Source organism: Haliotis asinina, chromosome 15 (genome assembly GCF_037392515.1).
Source record: "Haliotis asinina isolate JCU_RB_2024 chromosome 15, JCU_Hal_asi_v2, whole genome shotgun sequence".
NCBI lineage: Eukaryota > Metazoa > Mollusca > Gastropoda > Lepetellida > Haliotidae > Haliotis > Haliotis asinina.
In genome coordinates this window covers 22,321,458-22,345,812 of record NC_090294.1, presented here as the reverse complement: position 1 = coordinate 22,345,812, position 24,355 = coordinate 22,321,458, and the positions used below count along the sequence as shown (strand labels likewise).

The following is a 24,355-nucleotide window of genomic DNA, read 5'->3' as shown; positions in this document are numbered from 1 at the left end:
GATGTGCTGTGTGTGTCGCCTCACTTTTGAGGTATACAATTATTGTTTACTTGATATTTTCTTTTTTCTCACAACATTAATATCGCACGGATTTGAAAAAAAAACTTTTTAAAAAATATATTCGCAGTGATGTAGATATTGCCGTTGATACGGCTGTGCATGGAGAAAAACAGCCCCCTCTGTCTAGTATAGTGACAGGTTATAATATGAGTTATATTATGTTAAGCACAAATATTCATGGTAAATAAACGCGAAATAGGTGTTCGTGTAAACACCAAAGGGGTTAGTATCGCCTAATGCGTCAGGCATCATCAGCTGGTGGTAGACAACCCGCACATGACGTGGTGAATAAACCTACTTTCGTTTTCGTTTTAAGGAAAGGTAACATATATTTACTGCAATGGCGAACGCAGGCAGTCGCTCTTAGCTCCAGCACAAACAAGGGACGTCCCTAAAGGTGAGATCAGTCGTGTAATCGCAGTTCCATGAACTCAGGCTTCGTATATTTATAAGATTATACACATCATACGTCTTGTTATTAATCGTGAGCAGGACTTCCCGTAGCCAAGAGGACCGTCATATGATGATACTATTTGATAGCATCCGCCTAATGTAACTGGGGATGTTAGCTGGAGAACCTGTCATTCCAATTATACGTTTTAGGAGCATTGTGTGTATGTGTAATGGCTGACTTAGTTTCATTTCATTACATCCTTGTTTATCATAAGGTTGATTCATGTGGCGGTAAGTGAATGTTGGATGTCTGTGCTCTGCCTGTGGTTGGTAGGTTTCATTGACAGGGTTTAAGGGTTTAAGATGAAGGTTTAAGTTTAAAGGGATACTTTTTTGTGTGGACATTCTCTTATATTATATACTGCCCACCTTTCTCTTTGGCTACGTACCGCTATTAACAGACTAAACGCCAACTTTCACTTTCGCTTTCCATACCGATTAACAGTAGATCTCGGAGAGATGAGCATTCTTAAATAATCGAATAATTACCATCCTTGCTAGACGTGAGCATAAATGAAGTAACATTTGTTTCAATCGTAGAAACTTTGCATACCTTTGATTTTGTTTTAATTAAAAGTATTATCATAAATGTTATTTTCGAATACGATTTTAGAGGTTAGATTCTTATGTTTGTTTATCCGAGGAAAATGGCAGGAGAGGACAAGTGGTATCCATGGAAATGCTTACGTCAAAATCAACGTATTGTCCCAAATTGTACTTGAATGTCATCAGTGAGGATTTCACGTTTTATCGTAGACTTCAGATAACATCGACCATTTCTGAATAATTCTGAGAAGTGTTTTTGTCCCGAGGGGCATCTGGTCGAGGAGCTTTTCTCCTGAGGGACTTTTGACCTATAGCTAGACCCACAAATGGTCATCATGGTTACTACCAAATACTCCATAGATGACATACATGAAGCTTTCCCTAAATCAATCCTGGAGCATTGTATTGTAAACAAAAATGGAAAAATCAAATGATATTATTGCACATGGATTTTTTCTGTGACTACACACAAATACAAGTTGTTTGATTTTATGAAATTCACATTGCATCATTTCATTATCTCAGCCGTGATTCTGTATTTTAAGACAGTTTTCCCAAGAACGAGAGAAAACTATTAAACGTCAGTGCGAAAGAATGCTCATTTTGGCTATCCTAAAAAATATATACATTCGAAAGCCTTGGAAAAAGGGTATGACTGGTCATATGGGAACTCCCATCCCTGCCCCCAGGTGAAGTTTCGAGTGTGTATTGGATCAAGGCTTTAGTCAAGCTTTCAAGACGTTTTATGGTGGACATGTGGGGGAAATTTCCAAATCTGATGCATGAGTGACAAATTATGTCCGATGCATTTCCCTGTCTTCACCTATAGTCCGGAGGTGCAGATAAACTGGGCATCTGCGCAAATTACGCAGATGTTTATGTGAAAACGTATTAAACCTATTGCGTACAAGTAAACACTCAATAAATTTTATCTTGCACGCGCACAAACAAAATAGAAGAAATAACTGAGGTACTGAGTGGTCCTATTTAACTTGGCAACATGCAGTGTTTCCTATCGTTTCTCACATTTCAGATCAAATATGAATAACACATAAACCAGCATTTACACTTTATTTTTACAATTAATAGAAAATGACTCACTACCTTACTCAGTTTGAATGAGGCGGATAAAATTTATTTGTTTACTCAAGGGAAAATTATCATACCCAGCTGAGATGAACGAAAACGAGTACATAACTCCAAGAGCCAAAACCTCTGTAGCTCTGCTTATACCACACTTTCCCGAATTATTTGTGGCGAATAACTCCCAAGACTTAAAATACGTTTATAGCAGGTTTCATCGGTGTTGCAGCATTCCCTCACATTTCGCTAACACCGGGTATCATCACTATTTCATGGTGATTTTTATACGCATGCCTTGTCATTCCATTGCACGGTGACAATCACTGGATATTCGTTTTGCGCTGATCGAAACACAAAATAGGAATTGCTGATTGATATTTTCTGAGAAATAATACTCTTAGTTACTGGAGATGAAAAATCTGTTATAAGGAAAACTGCTGAAAACTAAAGCTGTGGGTCCGAATGGTTTTCGGTCGGCTTCGGGACTCAGGACTGACGTTAATTTCGAACGGTGACCTCTTACTGGTGTGTCTGTATACACTGTATACACTCTTGCTAACGTAGAGTTTAGACGACCTACATCCACCCACAAATGTATGTGATAACGACTTTTCTGTTTTCTACAACGTGTCAGTACAAAGCCATATGAGTTTATCTGAACATGACAGTCTGATAGAACATTTCAAAATTATCAATATGTCACCAGGCGTCGGTGCGCTATATTTGTCTCTTAAGTGTATCAAACACACAACGTTATTATTGGACAGGCGCAGAATAAGCTTTTTTCAAAGCTGCTGAATTTGAGTCGCGCATGTGCAGTCATGGTACCGCTGTTTGGTTCACTGAGCGAGGGTTATGTCAAGTGTCTCTCTATGGAAATGTCAGCTGAAGAGGATTTAAAGATCACATATACTCTAGTAGGGTACAAATACAAAATCACTTGCTGACATCGCTATAAATGTAACCCCGCCATTAAAACTACTCATTTCGACCTTTAATTAACCTAAATCGACTTTTTTGTCAACAGTGCACAATTCTCAGCCGCAAACGAAAGTTCAACCAATGAGAGCGGCGCGTCTCCGTGACGTAATTGTAGGTATAGAAATGAGGGTCTGTGCAGTAATGACTATTCGTGAACACAATGGATGTCCTTAGCCTGCGACAAACCAAATACAGCCTTCAACCAAACATACAGTGCATATAGGTTATTATTAGTAACACTGGAAAACACATACGTCAAAACAGTAGTCAAAATTATATGCACGAGTGAGTGAGTTTACGCCGCTTTTAGCAATGTTTCAGCAATATCATGTTTGGGGGACACCACGGCGAGTGAGTGAGTTTGGTTTTACGCCGCTTTTAGCAATATTCCAGTAATATCACGGCGGGGGACACCACAAATGGGATTTCATACATTGTACCCATGTGAAGAATAAAACCCGAGTCATCGATGTGACGAGAGACGCGTTTAACCCACTGTGCTACTCCACGGTCCCTTATATTAATGGCCCTCCAACTGACGACACCAAGGCATAGCATTTTTATGACATATGCCCAAAGCATCATTTTGACCTAAAGCAATGCAAGTCAAACTCTTTTTATCACCGGTGCGCATAAATATGTTTTTACAAACAAGGCAACAGCAAGGATGCATGGTGACAACGGTCTTGCAGAATAAGTGCAATCCTTCAATGGTGTCCTATCGGTGAATCAAGCTTTGGTTTGAAAAGACGTTCAAGTAATCAGGACACAAACAAAGCTGAATAAAACAGTGATCCACTTAACTAACACAGAGAAGACTGAATGCAAATTGACAAACAATTCTGTGAATAATAACCACATGATCGGCACAAACAAAAAACACAACAAATTTAGGCAGCATTCCATCCAACATACTAAACACACTTGCATTGAAACTTATGCCTGAAAAGTCCGACACGCGGTCTAATTGTTGCCATTACCGTTATCGCGGATTTAAATGGGATCTGCTACAGCAGACCATTCTGTTATTTTCCAGACAAAATAAAAGAAAATACTTATTTCTCGTTGAATGGGTTTTCCCAAAATACGTTACCGGGTGTTCTTTTAATGGTTTACACGGCTGTTTGATATATATACTTCAGCACATATTGTACCTTATTTTTTGGAAAAATCATGTTCCGAATGGGGATGATTTCAAGATTGAATAAAATTCAACACTTTTAATGTTTTTATTATGGAAAATATGAATCTCCGCGCCAAAAGACTAACTAACACTCAGTCGATATTTCGCTTATTAAATGCATTGGTGACGGACCATCTGTATATGATAATTATGTACTTTGTTATGCAAGTATTCATGTCTAATGTATTCCATTGTTTTACATCATATGAGATTGATAAATAAATCATATTCCTTTTTCTTGTTTATCTTTGTGAAGGGATGGATGACAACTGCTTTGCTTGAATGTTCATGTAAAGTTTTGAGATTCTTTCATGAATAATAAATTTCATTCAACATGCGTGATGTCACAAGCACTATACACCGATACGTATTATCTAAAGTAAAATGTCCGAAGTATGTATGATTGAGAACACAATAACATCTACCATAGTACTCGTTTATCTTTTTAGACTTTGAAAAAGTAAACTGTTGAACAAGTTACTTTGTCAAGTCCTCACAATGGCCGAGTCTCCCGATGAAAGTGGGAGGAACAACACGTCCGCATCTGGAAGCTACCAGCAACAACAGGGAGCGCATCAGCAGCCAGTGCATGAAGGTCATGGTCAGATTCCGCCCATCCATCCAAAGAGAACAGCCCCTGGCCAATACACAGATAGTCCTCAGCCTCCACCACCTTTCTACCAAGCCTATAGTGGATACCCGCTTACCCCGGGATCTTCTTCCAGAGGTGGGACCTACCAACAACCTTCCAACATGCCAGCATATCAAGGGCACTATGCCCCAATGCATCCATTTCAACCAAGACCACTGGTTCCTCATGGGGCACCTGGCGCCTTTCCTGGTCATCCGGAAGCTTATGGTACGGGTCAGTATGTTCCGCCTGGGTATTACAACACACCACCCCCGCAGCACCAGTATGTGGGGAATCAGCAAGGACAAACTCCAGGCCCGTTGGAAAGAAGAACCCCTGGTGGGTACGCTTCAGAAAACATCCCGAGGCGTGAAGCATTTGGTCCAGGAGAAGATCCTGTGGATACAAAAGGTACCGCTCACTAAGCTACATATTTCCTTATGAATAGGCGTGTCCATTTTACATGAAGGCTTCCGATACTTGTACCCGTGAAGATCCGGGTTAGAGTTGGGCTTCAGTAACCCATGCTTGTCGTAAGAGGCGACTAACGGGATCGGGTGGCCAGTCTTGCTGACTTGGTTGACACATGTCATCGGTTCCTGATTGAGCACATCGATGCTCATGCTGATGATCATTGGAATGTCTGGTCCAGACTCGATTATTTTCAGACAGCCGCCATACAGATGGAATATTGCTGAGTGCGGCGTAAAACTAAACTCACTCATTCCAATGCTTGTTTCCTGTTTCATAGCAACGTCAGATTATGGACGGAGCTATACTATCATCCATATACCTACTACGACTTGACCTTTACTGGTTGCATTGTTAACCTTCAGGTCCACCTAAGACAGTATTGGTGGAGGGAATTCATAAGAGCACGTCAAGGGACACTTTGGAAATGTATTTTGAGAGCAGGAAACGGTCAGGAGGAGGTGATATAGAAGATTTTCAGCTCAACTTGACTGAAGGCACAGCACTTCTTACATTCCAAAATCATGAAGGTATCGTGAAGCCTCGACTGTGTGAATGGTACAATTGTGAATTGGTTGGTTTGATGTTGAACGGCGCTCTTAGGAATATTCCAGCAATAGTGGCCGCCTGTAGTAAACAATTATGCACATATAATTTACACTGTATACAGAGGCAGGGTTGCCAGCAGCAATTTATACTTATCAGTCGATATCATACATGTACTCTGTATACGGATGCAGCATGGGTTGCCAGTGGCAACTGACACTTTTCAGTGTATACAATACATATACACTTTATACAGATACAGCACCGGTTGTTAGTACACCAAAAAATGTGTTGTACAGGAGATATCGCTTGTAAGATCAGGCGATATCTCAAGGAGATATCATTTGGACGGTAGATATTGCACAATGCCCTGACAATGCTATGACATCATGAACTTGATGACGTCACAATGCTATGACATCGTTGCACTGCACATCTAATGCCAGTGCTGTGTTCAGAGATGTACATTTATCACGGGTTGCCAGTAGCAACTGATATAATACATATATACATTGTATACAGATGCAGCACGGGTTGCCAGTAGCAACTGATATAATACATATATACATTGTATACAGATGCAGCCAGTAGCAACTGATATAATACATATATACATTGTATACAGATGCAGCACGGGTTGCCAGTAGCAACTGATATAATACATATAAACATTGTATACAGATGCAGCACGGGTTGCTAGCAGGACGACACACGATCACAGCGGACGCACATTGAAGGTCTCTCTGTACGACATATCCAAGATCACTGACATCATGGTGACTGGCCTTGATTTCTCTGTCAGAAAGGATACACTGGAGCTGTACTTCGAGAGCACCAAGCGGTCAGGTGGAGGGGAGATAGTTGGACTGGCGTTAAAGAAGGGCAAGGCACACATCACCTTCAAAGACGATGGAGGTAATGGGATTGTAATGACTTCACGTTTTTGAGTTTCCTTTTCTTATTTGTTGGTAGTCAAACAACTATTACTGGGTTAGCTGATCCACTTTAAGGACGTCATGTGAACGACGTCAGGAAACGTGATACTAATGGTTCTAGTTATCAGTTGTGTTTAACGCTGGACCAGATAATCCAGTGATCAACAGTGTAAGTACAGATCTACTACGATATGGGTCAACCAAGTCAGCTAGCCCGTTTGTTGCCTCATACTAGCATTGGATCAGTAAATACCAATATCAACCCAGGTCTCGGCTTTATGCTAAGAAATAACAATGCGTCCCATAATATCTAATGATTGCACATAATAAACAAATTTTATTCATATTTGTATATTTCATGAATAATTTCGAATATAGCGCTTGTGGCAAAGAAAATTTTGCATTTAAAAAGAGAATAACTAGCCTTCAAGGAAACTAAGACCTACTGTGTCTCTATCTCTTTCAGTCGCACAGAGAGTAGCGGCAAGATCATCACACACTGTTGCCGGTAGTGAGGTCACAGTGATACTTGGCAAGCCGAGACAGAAGAAACCAAGAACCATTGCAGTCACTGGAATTTCCAAACTTGATGTAGAAACCGTCGAGATGTACTTTGAATCCAAGAAGAAATCTGGTGGTGGTGAAATAGAGCAAAAGGAATTCAGCGAAGAAAAAGGCATTATGTACATCACGTTCAAAGCAGAGAAAGGTGGGATTTGGCTTCCCACATTTGTGAAGAAATTTCAGTAATCAGGATAATTCAGTACCAATGATAAGAAATCAATAGCAGGTTTCACACAATGTACCAGTGTTCGTAATGGAACCTAATATTCCAACTATATCACGGGTGTCTGTAAATAATCTTGATCAGACAATCCAGTGATTGACACCCTGAGAATCAATCTACGCCATAAAGTGATACATCTGATAACAACCGACCGTTCCGATGCATGAAAATGTCAAGTAGGTCAGCGCTCCTGATCACCCGACCATGTAAATGATAATCTGATTATCTGAATTTCTGCTCTGATGATAATGATAATTCATTTTTTCAGTGCCTAGTACCAATCTGACTAGTTGCTCACTGGAAGCTAAGCATCATAGATACTGTGAAAGCACGTAAATTTATTGATTATGGTGTTTCCTTTGTTAGATAAGGCTGCATAAAAAAGTTAGATGTTTCTCGGGCACATTTCTCAGGGCAGTAAGACTTTTAAAACATTTTTGATGGAAAAAAGTGACAAGGGAGGAACACATTTTATTTTTTCTTTCTCTCGGAAATATAGTTTGCAAAGTTTAGCGCGTGCTAATGAGTTATAGATTCAGTCACACTCGTTCTTTCAGACGCTCATTATAATAGTAAACAAATGAATGATTTTGTAAAGTCAAAATTACGTTTTTTAAATAACAATGCAGAATTGTTACGCGCACAAATAAAAAAGTGACGCGCCGATGCCCGAGAAACATTTCACTTTTTTGTATTCAGACTAATTTATTAGTATGAAGTATTACAACCATTCAGCCGCCTTTCTTCTGCTCAGAGCTATGTGCATGTGGTATATTTAGTCTATATTAACAGTGTTTGAGCGGGTACTTCAGCATCCATCACACAGCATCCAAGGCGAGCAGTTGAAAGTTGTCAAAGCCGGAGAGGAAGAGCTTGGAGATTCTACACCTACGAACAGCTCTGACGAAGAGGACACAAAGCCTTCAGCTACCGTTCAGATCCGCGGGTATTCTAAGGGTTCGTCAGACGACGCCATCACTCTGTACTTTGAAAATAGACGTAAATCTGGTGGAGGAGCCATTGAAAAATTCACACGTGATGACAAAAAGGGTATCATTATCATCACATTTGAAAATCATGAAGGTAAGATTGAAGACATTATGTCTAATTATTTCTAACCTTCTGCGTAAACGTTGCACGTAAAAGGTACAAAAACACCCCTAGTTGCAAATATGCCTTTCCACAATCTTAGGAAATCTCACAGGATTCCAACTAAATCTTAAGTTTGCTTCACTGGATGAACTTTTACCGAATGATGACACTAAGGATTGACAGTATCCTGTCCCAGGATTAGTACCCGTCACAAACGCATGCAAAGACACAGCAAGTGTTCGCCTGATGAAAGACATGTAGCTTGAAGACGTAAATTAATTTACAACGAAGCCACTGCTACGTATGTATAATTTCATGTTATAGCGGCCGAGAATGTTGCCGCTCGTCAGCACAGGCTGGGTGGGCAGGAACTGCAGGTGAAGATATCGGTACCAGCAGTGATGTGTCGGGACAAAGTCCTTCTCTCTGGAGTCCCTGACGGAGCATCGGAAGACAAAATCAGAAACTTCATAGAGGCCAAGACCCACCAGACCGTTCATCAGTTCCTTTATGGAGAAGAAGAAGGGGATATTCTCGTGTTCTTTTCTGAACCATTCAAAGGTATTTCATCAATCAATTAACAAGGCTTGCAATGATTGATTATTAATGTATTCTTTAAGTGCTTGTGCCAGCTGACATGCATTGCTCAGTAACATGAAAATTGCCTTCAGATTTCACAAGGCTCAGTGAATCAGTCAGGAAAAGGGAGTTTATGAAAGCAACTCTAGAGGTCAGAGAAGTCCCACAGACGACCAGTATCACAGTAAGAAACATTCCAGAGCACACGACAGAGGATGCAGTGTCCATGTATTTCGAAAACAGCAAAAGAAGTGGAGGTGGGGAAGTAGAGGAGGTGATCCTGAATGCATCAGAGCGATCTGTCGTTGTCAGATTCAAGAAAAGTTCAGGTACATAATGATGTCATTACGTTCTTGGATCCGTGGCGTAAAGCCTAATGGGTAAAGCCTTTTCATCTTCAGGCAATAGACCTCGGTGTGCAACCCACCGAATCCCCCACTGTTTCCCCACCGTATCCCCCACTGCCTCCCCCACTGTGTCCATTACTGGAATATTGCTAAAGTGGGCATAAAACCCAACTCACTCACTCACTCACTCACTCACTCACTCATTACTTGCTTTCTACCTTTTGACGCGTTTAATTCTCTTCAAATTATGCTCGTTCAGTTCACATTTTTGCAGTTACTGAGTTACAGTCCTAATTCCAGATGCTGACTCTGTATCAGAGCGTCCTCATACTTTGAGTGGAACATCTGTGGATGTGAGCCTGCATTTTGACTGTCTAGGAGAGTCAGGTGGCTCCAAAGAACCGCCTTCTACAAAGATTCCAGATCCAGAGCACCTCAAGATTGATGTGTTCAAGATTAAATATCTTGTGGCAAATAGGTCCAGACTGGAACAAATTAAGGATGAACTTTCCAAAATACACAGTGAGGTTGAAATAGATGTTGGCAAACAGGAAATCACACTCACTCCAACTTTCACTGCTGAGCAAGCTAGAACCATCAGTCGAACTTGGTCAAAACATGTAGTAAAGGCTATGGAGAAACAGATGGACTCAATCGTGGTGCAGATGATTGATGTCAATACTGAAGAGTGGCCCGATGTGGAGTTTAAGGTGAAAGAATTTGAAGTGGGAAATCTGAAAGTTTTTACAGAGGAGTCTGACCGTCGACTTGTTGCAGTTGGATCAAATGAACTGGTAGTTGAAGCCATTAGAAAGATGAAGGAACTTGTTAAGGTCATACAGGCTGAAAATGAAAGGCTTAAAAATCAGGTAACCGAAAGAAAAACGGTAGCTGTACCAAAACTTCGTATCTTAAAAGGAAAAGGTTTTCTGAACAGGTTTACCCAAGGATATGTAAGGGTTACTATCGACGTTGAAACAGGAGAGATTGTATTTGTCGGCCCAGCAGAAGAAGTACAGAATGCTCAAATGGAGATGTATGGTGACCTGAATGAAATTTCATCACAAACGATAACCAGTTTTTCGGGGAATATGACAGAGCTACTCAGGCGTTCCACTGTACAAGAATACCTCCAACAGAAACTGGAGCAACAGAACATGGCTGCTGAAGGGTCATGGGAGCCGGGCCTGGAAGGTATCATCATATACTACACCAGCAGTTCAGGATTGGAGGCTCTGGTACAGTTCTTGAAAACCTCCGTTCAGGAAGGAACTGTCAAGCTTGACAGTGATCAAATGTCTCTGCTAACATCACAAAGTTTTGTTGAAGAGCTTGAAAAACTAAAACGAGATCGAGAAGACAGATTGATCATCTCTCCGATGGTCGACAGGAAACGTCTCAGCATAGCAGCTGTCGCTGAAGATTACAGCTATTCCCAGTCTGCTATAATGGACTTCCTTCAAGTTAATACCATCTACGCAGAGGAAATGACTTATAGTCAGCCCGTTCTAAAGTTTCTTTATATGCACTGCAGAGCCAGCTTAGACAGCATCACCCAAGACCTGAAACAGTTCAGTGTCAGCTTCGTTTTCAAGGAAAGGCCACAGTTTTCTGTAACGCTGAAGTCTAACCAAAAGGGACTCACTCAAGCTAAGATGTTTCTAAAGGGCATCACTGATAAGATTTCATGTCAAAAGCAAGTTCTACAACGACCAGGTATATATGACTTCCTTCATTCAGGAGATGTCATAGAACAAGTGGAGAAGAATGCGAAATGTGTCATCTCAAGGAGGAGTGCCGATACTGACGAGGCGACACATAATCGACCCCCATCTGATGATGTCTCAGAGCTGAAATACGAACTGGTTTTTGATTGTGCTCCATGGCCAGACATGATGAGAAAGATCCATGTTGTGGTTGGCAGTATGGTTCGATTGGCGTCTGATGTCGAGGCAGTGGTGGTTGTCCTGAGGGAAGACCTTAGCCCAGATTCAAAACAAGCTGCGGCTGTCTCTGACAAAGGTACGTCATTTCGTACGTCTTTACGTACGTCTTTACGTGCATCATTTCGTGCATCATTTCGTATGTTAATATTTTAATGAACATTTGTCAATTGCTGTGGAGTGTTCAGCTACTTGAAGGTCTCGAGTAAACAATCCTGAAACTAACAGAAATAATACAGAGCTCTACGATTAGGACTCCAACGTTAGTGAAACTGACCACACGATCCCGTTAATGACCTCTGAAGACAATTATAGGTAGCCAGGAACCAATTCTTACCTGAATCTTTTTGTGTTTTATTGCATATAAACAGATACGGTGTCCACGTTTCTCGAGACGTTATTGTCGCGTTTAATTGGTAAATGATGATAATATATTTATCAGATTTTCGACTTTAGTATTGTACCAACAATTGTCCTAATGTTGTAGCTGGAGAAAGTGTAATGGCTGCTGTGAGATCCTCTGGAAGATGCAGCATGGAAGGCGATGTAATGGCAACATCATCCGGGAGACTTCCCTGCAAGAGGGTTATCCTCGCAGTTGGCCCTGCCACAAACAGCAGTTATGATGTGAAGGATATTATCAAATCAGTTGTCATTGCTTCTCTTGATGAAGCTGATCAGCAACGTTTGACTTCAGTGGCGCTCCCTGCTTTCAACACGACAGTCACACACAGGTCAATGTCTTTCGATGAAAGGATTAAGTTCATCTTTGAAGGAATCAGAGACTTCAACAGAAACAACATCACTGATGTTTACATCTGCTTGGAAGACTGGACGGATTGTCAGCCGGCATGGAAACAGTCTGTCTCCTTGTTTGGGGAGGAACGTGTTTTTGCAAACCAGAAGGAAGAAGAACAGTTGGGAGGTCCATCTGTTCGTAACCGTAGCCGCAGACGACGAGGGCACGCTCTTGGCGGTAAGAATTCAAATGTCCCTTTTTCCTATTACCAAAGACCAAATCACTTTACTGGTTAGAGGCGATGTTAAAAGTATTCTTCTAATATGATTAAAAAGGTTGTACATGTCATACCTTTCACGATGGTTGATGTGAGCGTGCACTGTAATCCACGGCCTTTTTTTTCAAATTCCTAAAAGAAAATCCCAATAAGATCACGTTAATAAATGATAAATATGATACGATCAGAAAAATGGTTGCTAGGTATGTAAAGGTTGAACCACTCCAAGGATGTGGCTAGAATGATGTCAATACGACGTTCAGTTTAAACCCACCCATAAACTTTCTTTACAGCAAGTCAGTCCCAGCTGAATCTGTCGACAATGTTTACAGCTGAAACCGAGGAGATACCAGCAGCAGCAGCAGCTCCGCCGGTTGCTGAAGCTGCAGCAGCATCTGTTTCCAATATGCCCAAACCTCGAATATTGTTGGTGAAGGCGGATATGGGAGTCGAGGAGGTAGCATATATGTTTCTTGTGTGCTAGAATAGACCTTGTCTGTGTTTCTATTTTTCCCTCGACCAAGTTAGGATCATGATTCAAAACCTTAGGGTTCATCAGATGCATTTCCGTTACATTTCAGAAAAGATGTCGCAGTACACTGTAATATCTTACTTTATGACACTATATGCACAAGGCAGCTGCGGATGTATGTCAGTGGGTGTGTGTATGGTTATATTTCATGGGCAGAGATGTATCCCTTTTGCCTGACAGAAACCAGGCTCACCATACCAAAGTTTCAAGATCATGTCAGTAACACACATTTGTAGGTTTCCCAGTAGCGGTACATTTTAAAGACCATGATTACTTCGGGTTTTCATCCCTCTCCGAACTGACACGCTGTAATTTAATTGAACTGGAGTTCAGATCGACGTTGTCGAACACTCCCCATCGTTTTCCATACAAGCATTAATGCCTAAAAGTAAATATAATGTCATTGAGTTTTTACCCCATTTCTTTTGAAATATTTACGAAATAAATTAGTGTATAATCGACTAAGAAATACGAAGTGATAATAACATGTTGTGGTCCTGTATCTGCGTACGGCTATAAAATAACACAGAAATGTAGAATACATGTATTAAATTTCCTATCCAATGGTGTAAATATACGTGAGACTACCCCGGCGGTTTGAGAAATAGACACTCCTAAATGTTTTCCAAAATTTCGTCAAAGTTTAAAAAATACCGTTAAACTTTTTATAGTGCAACGATAAAAGCACTCTGCTACGGCTTTATTAATTTGGCATCTATAGAGAAGGTGTGAGTAAAGAAAATGCAGCTTGATATCTGAACGACATAAGTGTATATGAAATTGGTTTATGTGTATATGCATAATGTTATACGCTCAACGTTAAAAATGCAATAAATATCAAAAATTGATTTTCTTCTATGACGTCGTTATAAGCTGAAAGTTCGTTATAACCTTGTTTGTTCCAGGCTGACGTCATCGTAAGCTCATCTAACACCAACCTGGATCTGGATCATGGCATGGTGTCGAAATCACTTCTGAAACATGCAGGTAGTGATGAACGATTGTCGAAAAATGTCTCCATGATGCCATGATAAGCTCTTTCCTTTTATGGGAGTGAATATGTTTTTACCCCGCTTTTAGCAGTTTTACTGCTTGGGACACCGGAAAAGGACTTGCCCATGTAGGGAATCGAACCAAGGTCTTTGGCTGGCGAACGCTTTAACTACTTGGCTACCCCACCGCGTCTCTTTCTTTGTTGGGGTAGCCAAGAGATCAGAGTGTTCGATTCCCCATATGGATACAAAGTGTGAAGCCTATATCTGGTGTCCGTAATGTTGCTGTATGTCTGATGTAGTACGACATTGCAAGATATATATATGTATGTATGTATATATGTGTGTGTGTGTGGGGGGGGGGGGGATGGGTGTGTGTTGCAATGTCTTACTACATCAAACATACAGCAACATTACGGACACCAGATGTTGGCTTCACACTTTGTATCCATATGGGGAATCGAACGGAGGTCTTTCGAGTAACGAGCCAACACTCTGATCTCTTGGTTAGTGAAAATTATGAAACGATAATCATATTACTCTGATAGATAGCTGAATATGTGTCAAATATCTAGGGTATCAACAACATGGTACAACCCAAAGTGTATATCGTTTTTTAATTACCTTTACAGGCCCGTCCATTCAAGATGAGTGCAAACAGAAGTACCCGAATGGAATACAATTTGGAGACATAGCAGTTACGAAGGGCGGAAGCATGCAGTGTGTAGAACAGATTTACCACTGTGTTTTGCCAAGCTGGGATGATAACACAGGGACACAGGTAGGTAAACAAGAGGAGTTGTGTCTGCTCACCATATCCAATATTAACTATAGGTTCACGGTTCACTAACTGCCGTGTATGCACACTTTTTCCACAATAAATGATTTATTCTCCCTGACAAAGACATAAACCTCTCTGGTAATTTGTTCAAGGTCACGTGAACCAATCAGATTGGACATTCTTACAGGTGAGGTAGGATAAAGAGTGCCATTTTACGTCACTCATAAATGTTACTTTCAGATGCCAATAGATGCAACCCGCTTACAACATTTTCTATGTCACACGCTGGAAATGTCGAACTGGGAAAATTCATTTGGCACTGGTAGTTGGGGTGTTGTTAACTCCGGTACTCCTTATTGTGATCCAATCCCGTGCTTCAAATAGTTCAAAATTTTAATTGCGGTGTTCAGTAAGATAAATACGTTGTTCCCTCAGGGCTCATGGGTCCATGTATCCTCTATGTTTGTTTACAGGGTATATCAGCCTTTATCTTACCTCACACATGAACGTCGCTTTCTAAGCGCTATTCTATTATTTTCAATGTACTCCGCTTACAGGCGATGTATTATTTTCAATGTACACCGCTGGGAATCCCGAACTCTTCTGGTGTTTCATGGCAGTACTGTTTTACCTCGAATAATATTGAATCACGCATCAAGCACGGAAATTACGATGTTTTGCGATTGAAAATCGATGGAAAGGAGGTAACTCTGAATCTGTTTACCTTGTGTCGTCTGCAAAATGGCGGTTCGCCTCGCATTCAACAGAAGTGCTTCAAACAGTTCAAAATTAAAATTCAGGTATTCGGTAAGATAAATACGTTGTTCACTGGTCCCTCGGAGTCCATGGGCTCATGTACCATCGAGGTTTGTTTATGTTCCCCTCGCCCTGCGGCTCGAGGGTACGTGAGCCCATGGCCCCCTCGCGACAGGTGACCAACTTATAATGCCATCCTTTGGAACAGTGAACAACATACATATAATAATGATTATATTTCCAGACACTCGTTGACACATTGACCGCCCTTCTGCTGAAGGCCCATCAAGGAGGCTGGAGGTCCGTGGCCATACCTGCTCTTGGAACAGGGAATCTTGGCTATGCCAAAACTCTGGTTGCCAAGGTTATGTATGAAACGGTGATCCAGTTTGGGAAAGACAATACCGACACCACAATCCGAGATGTGCTGTTCATTGTCTACCCTGGAGATGAAGAGAGTTGCAAGGTAAGAGACGTGCATGGGTTTAAGACATTAGGCCTTGTTGTTTCAAGGTAACTTTGTGTAAATGTCTGCATAATCAAACAAACACCAAAATAACCTGATTCCTTTGAAGCTGTTTCCTATTAAAGGGCGTGAGGTAGTCCAGTGGTTAGAGCATTCGTTCGACAAGACTTGGGCTCGGGTCCACCACATGGATCAGTAGAGATTTAAGAGTTCGATTTGTTCTGGTAGACTCGTATTTCGTGATATTCAGATATGTTTGCAGATCAAATTTCAGTTGTTCTCAAGTTTGTAAATGCTACAATATTTCTTTGGATTCATGTATATCCGATGCTAATAATAATATTGTTTGATGTATGAACCTATATTTGCACAGTTTGTATTATCAGTATCCCTGTTTAACCGAGAAAACTTACAGTATCTATTTGATTAGGATGATGACTTTCATGGATATACAACTTCTTTCTTGCAGTGGGTGTGCCATTTCGGTATAAATTCAACATATGCACACGGAGAAATATATACATGGCAAGGATCTGAGTTTATACAACAGAGGAGTTTGATGTATTGTGTGTTGACATGTATATATTTATACAACAGAGGAGGTTGATGTATTGTGTGTTGACATGTATATATTTATACAACAGAGGAGGTTGATGTATTGTGTGTTGACATGTATATATTTATACAACAGAGGAGGTTGTGTGTGTGTTGACATGTATATTTCTATACAACAGAGGAGGTTGTGTGTATGTTGACATGTATATATTTATACAACAGAGGAGGTTGTGTGTGTGTTGGCATATATATTTCTCCTTGTGCATTTGTTGTACATCGTTTGCTTGATAACAGTGTTAGAATCTACACCAAAACGCCGTATCCACTGCAAGAAAGAAGTTGTATATCCATAAACATCTTCATCCTCATGACACCAACTTATAAAATGCCACTTAAAGAAATTTTCTGTTTGACTAGATGAAATGTACCCTTTTTGTTGTTGTGTTGTAGGTTTTTGAGGCAGAGAACAAAACGTATGTGGAATCTATCGGTGGAAAGGTTGCTGACACTCAGAGTGGTACGAATATTATTGACTATCACATGGTGACTATAACAGAAAGAGTATTAGTGTCACTTCTGTAATGTTTAGACGAATGAAGCCACAGGTACATTGAGTGAAGATCTTCACCAGTCAGGTGCGTCCCCAGACCCCGTTCTGCTGCAACTCGAGTTCATCTCGCATCTTTTGTTGTTTCTTTTTATTCATCTTGTTTACTTTACTCAGTGGACTCATGTTTTCCATTTATTTTCAACAAAATTTAATTATGAAATGAGCTCTCGTTTCAACGGATTTTAAGGCCTGTCACACGATTGTTAATTTACAGATTATCGAAAAGGTAGTAAATGCGTCTGTGTTTTAATAAAAGTTGATGTTTTTCTCTAGAGATTGATGCCGAGAGAGAGCTTCAGTTGGAACAGTACAGAGAGGATCTGAAATCCAGTAAGGAAAGGAGGGATAATCCAACCCAAGCACCTGTATCTGGCGGTACCATATCTGGATTCTTCGGGGGAATTAAAAATTGGTTTTCTGGAAAGAAAACCAATGTTGCAAAATATGGTCAACAGCGTGAGCCGGATTTCCGGTCACATAGCGTCCCCAAACCTTCAGACAGCAGCTCGAAACCTTCTGAAGTGTCTCTCTGGTTCTATACAGATGAGCCACCAAATGTTCAAATAGCTGTTGACATGATATACAGCGAGCTGGATAAAGAAAAACAATTTAAAGTTATCAATGACGCCTCTCTAAAGAAATGGAGTCAAGAACAGGTATATTTTATCGGTTTTTTATTTGAATGGCTGAGTGTGTGAATGATTTATCCTAAACCCAGCTTTGAACAGTAACTGTAAAGTAGACCGTTCAGATTTATCCAACGTTGGAATGAATACAGTAAACGTTTACCACTTAAGCCAAAACAAGCATACGCTTAGTCCTAACAAATGTACCGTTGGCCAGATTTGGATTTACGGGCTGTTATTTATAGGGGTAGACTAGTTTAGTAATGTTTTTATGAAAAGTAGTACGCGCGCTGTAACGATGTATCTAAAGTGTAACCATCAGTTATCATAAGTATCATTGTATTTTACCTTACTATGTCCTATCGTGTGTTCTGTCAGATACTCTGTCACACCCCAGATCAGTTTGTTTCAACGTAGACTAACATCCAAGTAAAGACTTCAAGCTAGTGAAAACGGTGTTAGATCCTTCAGCGAAACGCATCTCCTCATTGAAGTTACCTTTAATGTTGACAAATGTATGTTATGAATGAAAGAATTAAGCATGAATATGAAGCGTATACTATATGTACCCAGAATCTTGGAAAGTGTCATAATCACTACATAGTGATAATAGTTTATATCCTGTACATAATCCTGCCATGTGCTCAAGATAACTAATAAGTATATTGTCAGTCACATGTAATTATTTTGGTTTTGACCTAATAAAATCTTGTGTTGTCTTGTCTTGTCCTCATTCTATATAAACAAGTTGTTCATTCATATATATTGTCCTTACTTCTCACTGCAACTTATACATGCCTGCTATAGAAGTTGAAACCAACGTCTAGTGATGGCTCTGAATATAAAATATACAATGCTGAGCACACGCCCCTTTACTCTTCGTTTCGTTTCAGATTGACAAATTGATCAAGCTCCAACATCAATATGGAGTAGACATAAGTGTGAATAAGCACATGGGACGCATCAAGGTTACCGGCCTTTTGAGCAACGTATCGGATGCGTATAACGCTATCTACCAGACAATCCGAGAAGTGGAGAAGGACATCGACGAACAACAGTATGCCGAGGAGCTTCAGAAGGTAGTTCAGTGGTATTATATTGAAACAGAGGAGGAGACGGCAAATAACGTCATGAGAGAATATGATGCTCTGACCAATGCTGTTCTGGAGAAAGCCTTCAAGAAAGGGCAGACCAAGAAACTTGTACATGAAGGTGTCGTGTTCGATTTCAATGACTGGATTGAATATCCTGTTGACGATAACGATGACCAGGTGCAGATTATTAGAAAAGATTTGGTGAAAGGTGGGTGTGACGTTTAGAATACTTCTCTTCAATTTCCGATAGTCACAACGTTGAAAAAGAACTCACACTACATGTTATCGATATATATGATCGTTTCACATTTGCCTATAAATTGTGTATTGTTATTAACATGTAAAGTGTATGTTTGCATTCCAGTGTCATGGAAATACACGATGGCAATTATGTTGCATATGTCATGTTTTTGTCCTGGTATATTAAATCAAGTTGAAAATATTTAACGGTTCTGTTTAATGGGATTCTACTGTGGTATCCTGAATCCATTGACCCAACGCGGTAACAATGCCTGAACTTGTTCCCATGCTCGTGAATATTCGGGTTAGAATTGGTGGTCAGTAACCCATGTTTCTCGTAAGATGCGACTAAACGAGATCGTATGGTCAGACTCGCTCACTTAGTTGACACATGTCATCGTAACCCAGTTGCGTAGATCGATACTCGTACCTGCGGGACATGGATGCCTCTAATTATTTTAAACTACCGTAGGTTCCTCTTCGAAAGTCCCAGACACGTGGGAACAAGCAGGGGATGAAGTTTCGGTGAAACAGGTGGCTGCAGGGACGCCCGAGTATCAGGACGTCTTGAAGACAATCACAGACTCGTTTGCTGGAGGAACACTTCAGGTCATCAGGGTAAGTCAACTGGACTAGGACAAAAATGAACTTTAGTTGACATGATTCTTAATGCATCATACGTTGCATATGGTTGTAAAGACCCGTGAAGATGGGGTTATAAGTCGGTCTTTAGTAACCCATGCTTACCCAGAGGCGACTAACGGAATTGAATGGTCAGTCACATTACCAAACTTTCCCGGATTAAGAGTTTTAGAAAGGCAGCTACAATTAAACCGTGAAATATCTTTAGAGACACATTACCAAACTTTTAAGAGTTGTAGACTTGAACACTATAACAATAATACCTTCAAAGATTGTTGTAGTAGACGTGGGGCAAGCAGGAGAAAATCGATAATTGATGTTCGTGTTGTAGATTGACCGAGTCCAGAACAATGTCCTGTACCAGCAGTTCCAGACCAAGAAGAACCAACTGGAGAACCAGAACCCTAACGTTGTCGTGGAGAGGTCTCTGTGGCACGGAACCAAGCAGGAACACACAATGAATATCTGCAACTATGGATTTAACAGAAGCCTCTGCGACAAGAGCCGTAAGTTCTCTCGTAGTGTCCTTTGTTCCTCCACCAAGAATGGTTCTCATTTTGTGGTGTTGGATATCTAGCATTAAAAACCAAAACACGTTGAATATATAAGTAGCTCTACATAAGAAACATCAAATGATAATGTTTCCATTTGTCAAAGCTTGGAAATCTAACCTGTGTGTAAGGAGAATTGAAGGTTTCACCTGTTAACAAAGCGCGTGATACGTGAAGATTCTGTTTTCAATAAGTCTCCAGAAGACATATATGTCATGGTCAGGATGGCTGATTGTCATCGTTTTCCAGCTCTGTGGATCGATAACCATGATATCAGTAATTGGATATGTTTATTAATTCACAGTTTAAAATATCTATCCTTGATATCTACTTGCTTTACTGTCCTTCGTTGGCGAGCGTTTATACTTTAATTATTAGGGGCCTAGTTGTTAAAGCGTTCGCTCGTCAGGCCGAAGACGCGGGTTCGATTCCCCACGTGGGTACAATGTGTGAAGCCCATTTTCTGTTGTCCTCCACCGTTGTATTGCTGGAATATTGCTAAAAGCGGTGTAAAAGTAAACGCACTCACTCACTCACTTTAATTATTAATCATTAAATATGTATACAAGTACGTTGTTTTAGTCACGATATGGCTGAGATATTGCCGATGTGACTTAAATTCTTAACTCACTCACTCGGTTGTCAGATAGTGCTGATTATGTGTTACTGCATGTGTTCGAAGAGAGTGAGTGACTGAGTTTAGTTTTACGTCGCAATCAGCAATATTCCGGCTATATGACGGCGGTCTGTTAATAATCGAGTCTGGACCAGACAATCCAGTGATCAACAACACGAGCATCGATCTGCGCAATTGGGAACCGATGACATGTGTCAACCAAGTCAGCGCGTCTGACCACCCGATCCGGTTAGTCGCCTCCTACGACAAGCTGAGTCACCTTTTATGGCAAGCATGGGTTGCTGAAGGCCTATCCTACCCCGGGACCTTCACGGGTCTTCGAAGAGAGTGAGGATTATGCGCTATCGCTTGTGTTCGTAAAGAGTGAGAATTATGTGCTGTGACTTGGGTTCTCAGAGCAAGGAGTAAGGAGTGTGGGTTATTGCTTGTGTTCACAGAGTGAGGATTGTGTGTTATCACTTGTATTCGCTTACAATTAGGATTATGTGTTAATGCTTGTGTTGACAGAGAATGAGTTTGGGGAGGGTGTCTACTTCACCACTACCGCCCCTGCAGCCGCCCAGGACAGGTATGCCCCTGTGGACGCCAACGAGAAACGATACCTCTTCCAAAGCAGGGTCATCACGGGGACCTTCACGGCGGGCCAGGCACAACTAAGAGTCCCACCCCCTCGTGATCCCGCCAAGCCCGAACTCCTGTACGACAGTGTTGTCAACGATCCAGCAGACCCAAAGACCTTTGTCATTTTCAGTGATACCCAAGCGTACCCAGAATACTTCATCACGATCAAGTGCTAGGTATTCATGTCACAGGAAGTCAGTGACTGGTATTTTCTCTCTTGTCTTCAACAAATAATAGCAGTGCATGCAAATATACTCATGGAAACAAATTAGGGAACGCATGAAAGTACAAGTGTTCCTTTAATTTTTTCAGGTTTTTTCACAAGGTGTGAATGAAGGACTCTTTGAATGAAATTCTGGAAATAAATAAAGGAACACTTGTCCTTTCATGCGCTCACTTATTTGTTTCCATGAGTTTATATATTTATGGTTTTAGCTCCATAATTTAAACAGTGTTTTACGTGGATTTAGATGGTAGTGAACCTGTGTTAAAAGCAAGTGGCAAGTGATTTCTTATAGATGAACACAGTGTTTGTGTGCTGCCTGTTGCCTTTGTTGGGAGATTTACGCATTATGCCATTTGCAATGTGGAATATGAGGTTGTCATAAAAAACTGTTTTTATCATGATGAATTATTTGTGCATCTAGGTATATATTGGCACATTGTCACCTTCCCTGTTTATTTCCATAGTCTTCTAGTATATGTACAAGAAATCAGGTACCTGTTCAGATCACCTCCAGCTGTACAATCCATCACCTTTGTTTTGATAGGAGAAGCATGTATGTTTCATTGTGGATGAGAGGAAACCATTTGGCTAAAAAGCTTTCACCATTATTTTTTCTTCTGGAGATGCTTCAGTGGTAAATATGTCTTTCAATATATTCAAATAATTGTCAACTTTTGGAATTGGATGGTTCTTTATATAGGTTGTGTGATTCAGTAATAGGGTTCTTAAACCAAATCAAGTTCTATGTCAAAATACATGTTTGGATACGTGTTCAAGTTTCCGCCAGAAAGTTTTAGTTTCACCACAGTCCCAATATACGTGACATAAGGCCTCATCAGAATCATTACCATGATAACAGACTCATTATAAAAAGTTCTTTTTGGTATAAACAATTCCTTGGATAAATTTATATTGAAAATCTTTTACATTCTTTCTACAAGTATCAAAAATCAAATGCCAAGCAAAGTCATTACAATCAAATAATGTTTCCCATTTAGCACATATGAGGTTTAACATTTTCAGAAAGCAGTTTATCATAGAAGACTCTTGGACTTGTTCTTGAGGATATGAAATCCTTTTAGAGAGAATTTATGGCAAGATCATTTATGTTTATGTATCCATGTTTCTTTATAGTCTTTTTCAGGTAAAATATATATATCACATCAAAGATCTAAATGAGTACTTCTTACATCAAATTTAAGCTTAAAATGATCAAAGGATTATAAACCCATGTGCATCACACAGATCTTTAATTGTCAAGATTTCACTTTTAGCCCACTGACTAACAATGTGGTTAGTTTTGGAAATTGTAAACATGTAAATACGGTTTGCCATAGGCGATGTTCACTTACAGTAAATGTAGTATGAATCGCATCACATTCCTGTGTTGGCAAATTTTCCAGTTATCTGAATCATGTAGGTTTGTAATTTGTATTTTTCCTTATATACGGCAGTTTGGTGATGTTCGCTTACAGTATATACAATTTGAGTCGCATCACATTCCTATGAATCATAACATTCCTGTGTTGACAGATTTTCCAGTTATCTGAATCATGTAGGCTGATTGTTCATTCACTGAATGGCCCGTCTCTTTTAATAACACAATATGAAATTGCGTTTAAAATGATACTGTGTCAAAAGGTTAAGTTGAAAAGAGTCTGCAAAATATAGCCTGGCTTTTGTATATCATGTATGGTATACATTTGTTTTGTATGTAGGTCTATTTGGATATATTTGTATGTCACACGTGACTGTTATTATTAGTAATCATGGTATTCAAATATTCAAAAGATTTAATTTAAACTTGACACCATATATTCTTGTTTCTTGTTACTGCCTGACCCCAAAATTCGACCGACCCTAAGATGTTTATTTAAATGTTTACACGAGAGAAAACGCTTATACTCTCAAAATGTGCATGAAGTTTTCACTTTAGGGTTTCATTTTCTATAGGAAAATATTTTGGATATAAAGTAAAATAAAATGTAACAATACATCCACCCACCCGAGTAATATTATTTTTTGAAAAGGTGATGAGAAACAAGAATGTTTTTATGTGGTCTATTTTGAAATAAATGTTAAGCAAATGATTCTATCCGTGTGTACCTTGATCAAAGCATGAAGGAGAATGGATGTGTGTGCTTATGTGCGTGTGCGTGTGCGTGTGCGTGTTTATTTCAGAATATTATCATGCTGTGTGAGTGATCTTGGTTTGATGGTGCATAGGGTATTCCAGTGATACCAGCTCACCAGTGCCAGCCTAATGTTGGAAAGCCTACAGTGACGCAGGCCTCTGACTCGTGGACTTAGGTATAACTCTCTATCACGTCAACAGCGCTGACAGACGGACATAGGTGAGCGAAATACGAACCC

General features: G+C 40.2%; 1 protein-coding gene across 1 annotated transcript; it reads left to right on the top strand.

The window, feature by feature from the left end:
- Window positions 1–362: 362 nt before the first annotated feature.
- Window positions 363–24,070, top strand: LOC137265551 (protein mono-ADP-ribosyltransferase PARP14-like). Its single transcript, XM_067800968.1, has 20 exons — window positions 363–457; window positions 4,756–5,348; window positions 5,774–5,938; window positions 6,636–6,869; window positions 7,356–7,598; window positions 8,469–8,759; window positions 9,093–9,329; window positions 9,440–9,676; window positions 9,995–11,716; window positions 12,125–12,613; window positions 12,947–13,110; window positions 14,091–14,172; window positions 14,810–14,958; window positions 15,959–16,180; window positions 17,186–17,252; window positions 17,619–18,001; window positions 18,865–19,273; window positions 19,778–19,923; window positions 20,279–20,453; window positions 21,643–24,070. Exons 2-20 carry the CDS (start codon window positions 4,805–4,807, stop codon window positions 21,930–21,932), a joined length of 6,249 nt encoding a protein of 2,082 aa, XP_067657069.1. The 5' UTR covers window positions 363–457; window positions 4,756–4,804; the 3' UTR covers window positions 21,933–24,070.
- The last annotated feature ends 285 nt before the right edge of the window (window positions 24,071–24,355 follow it).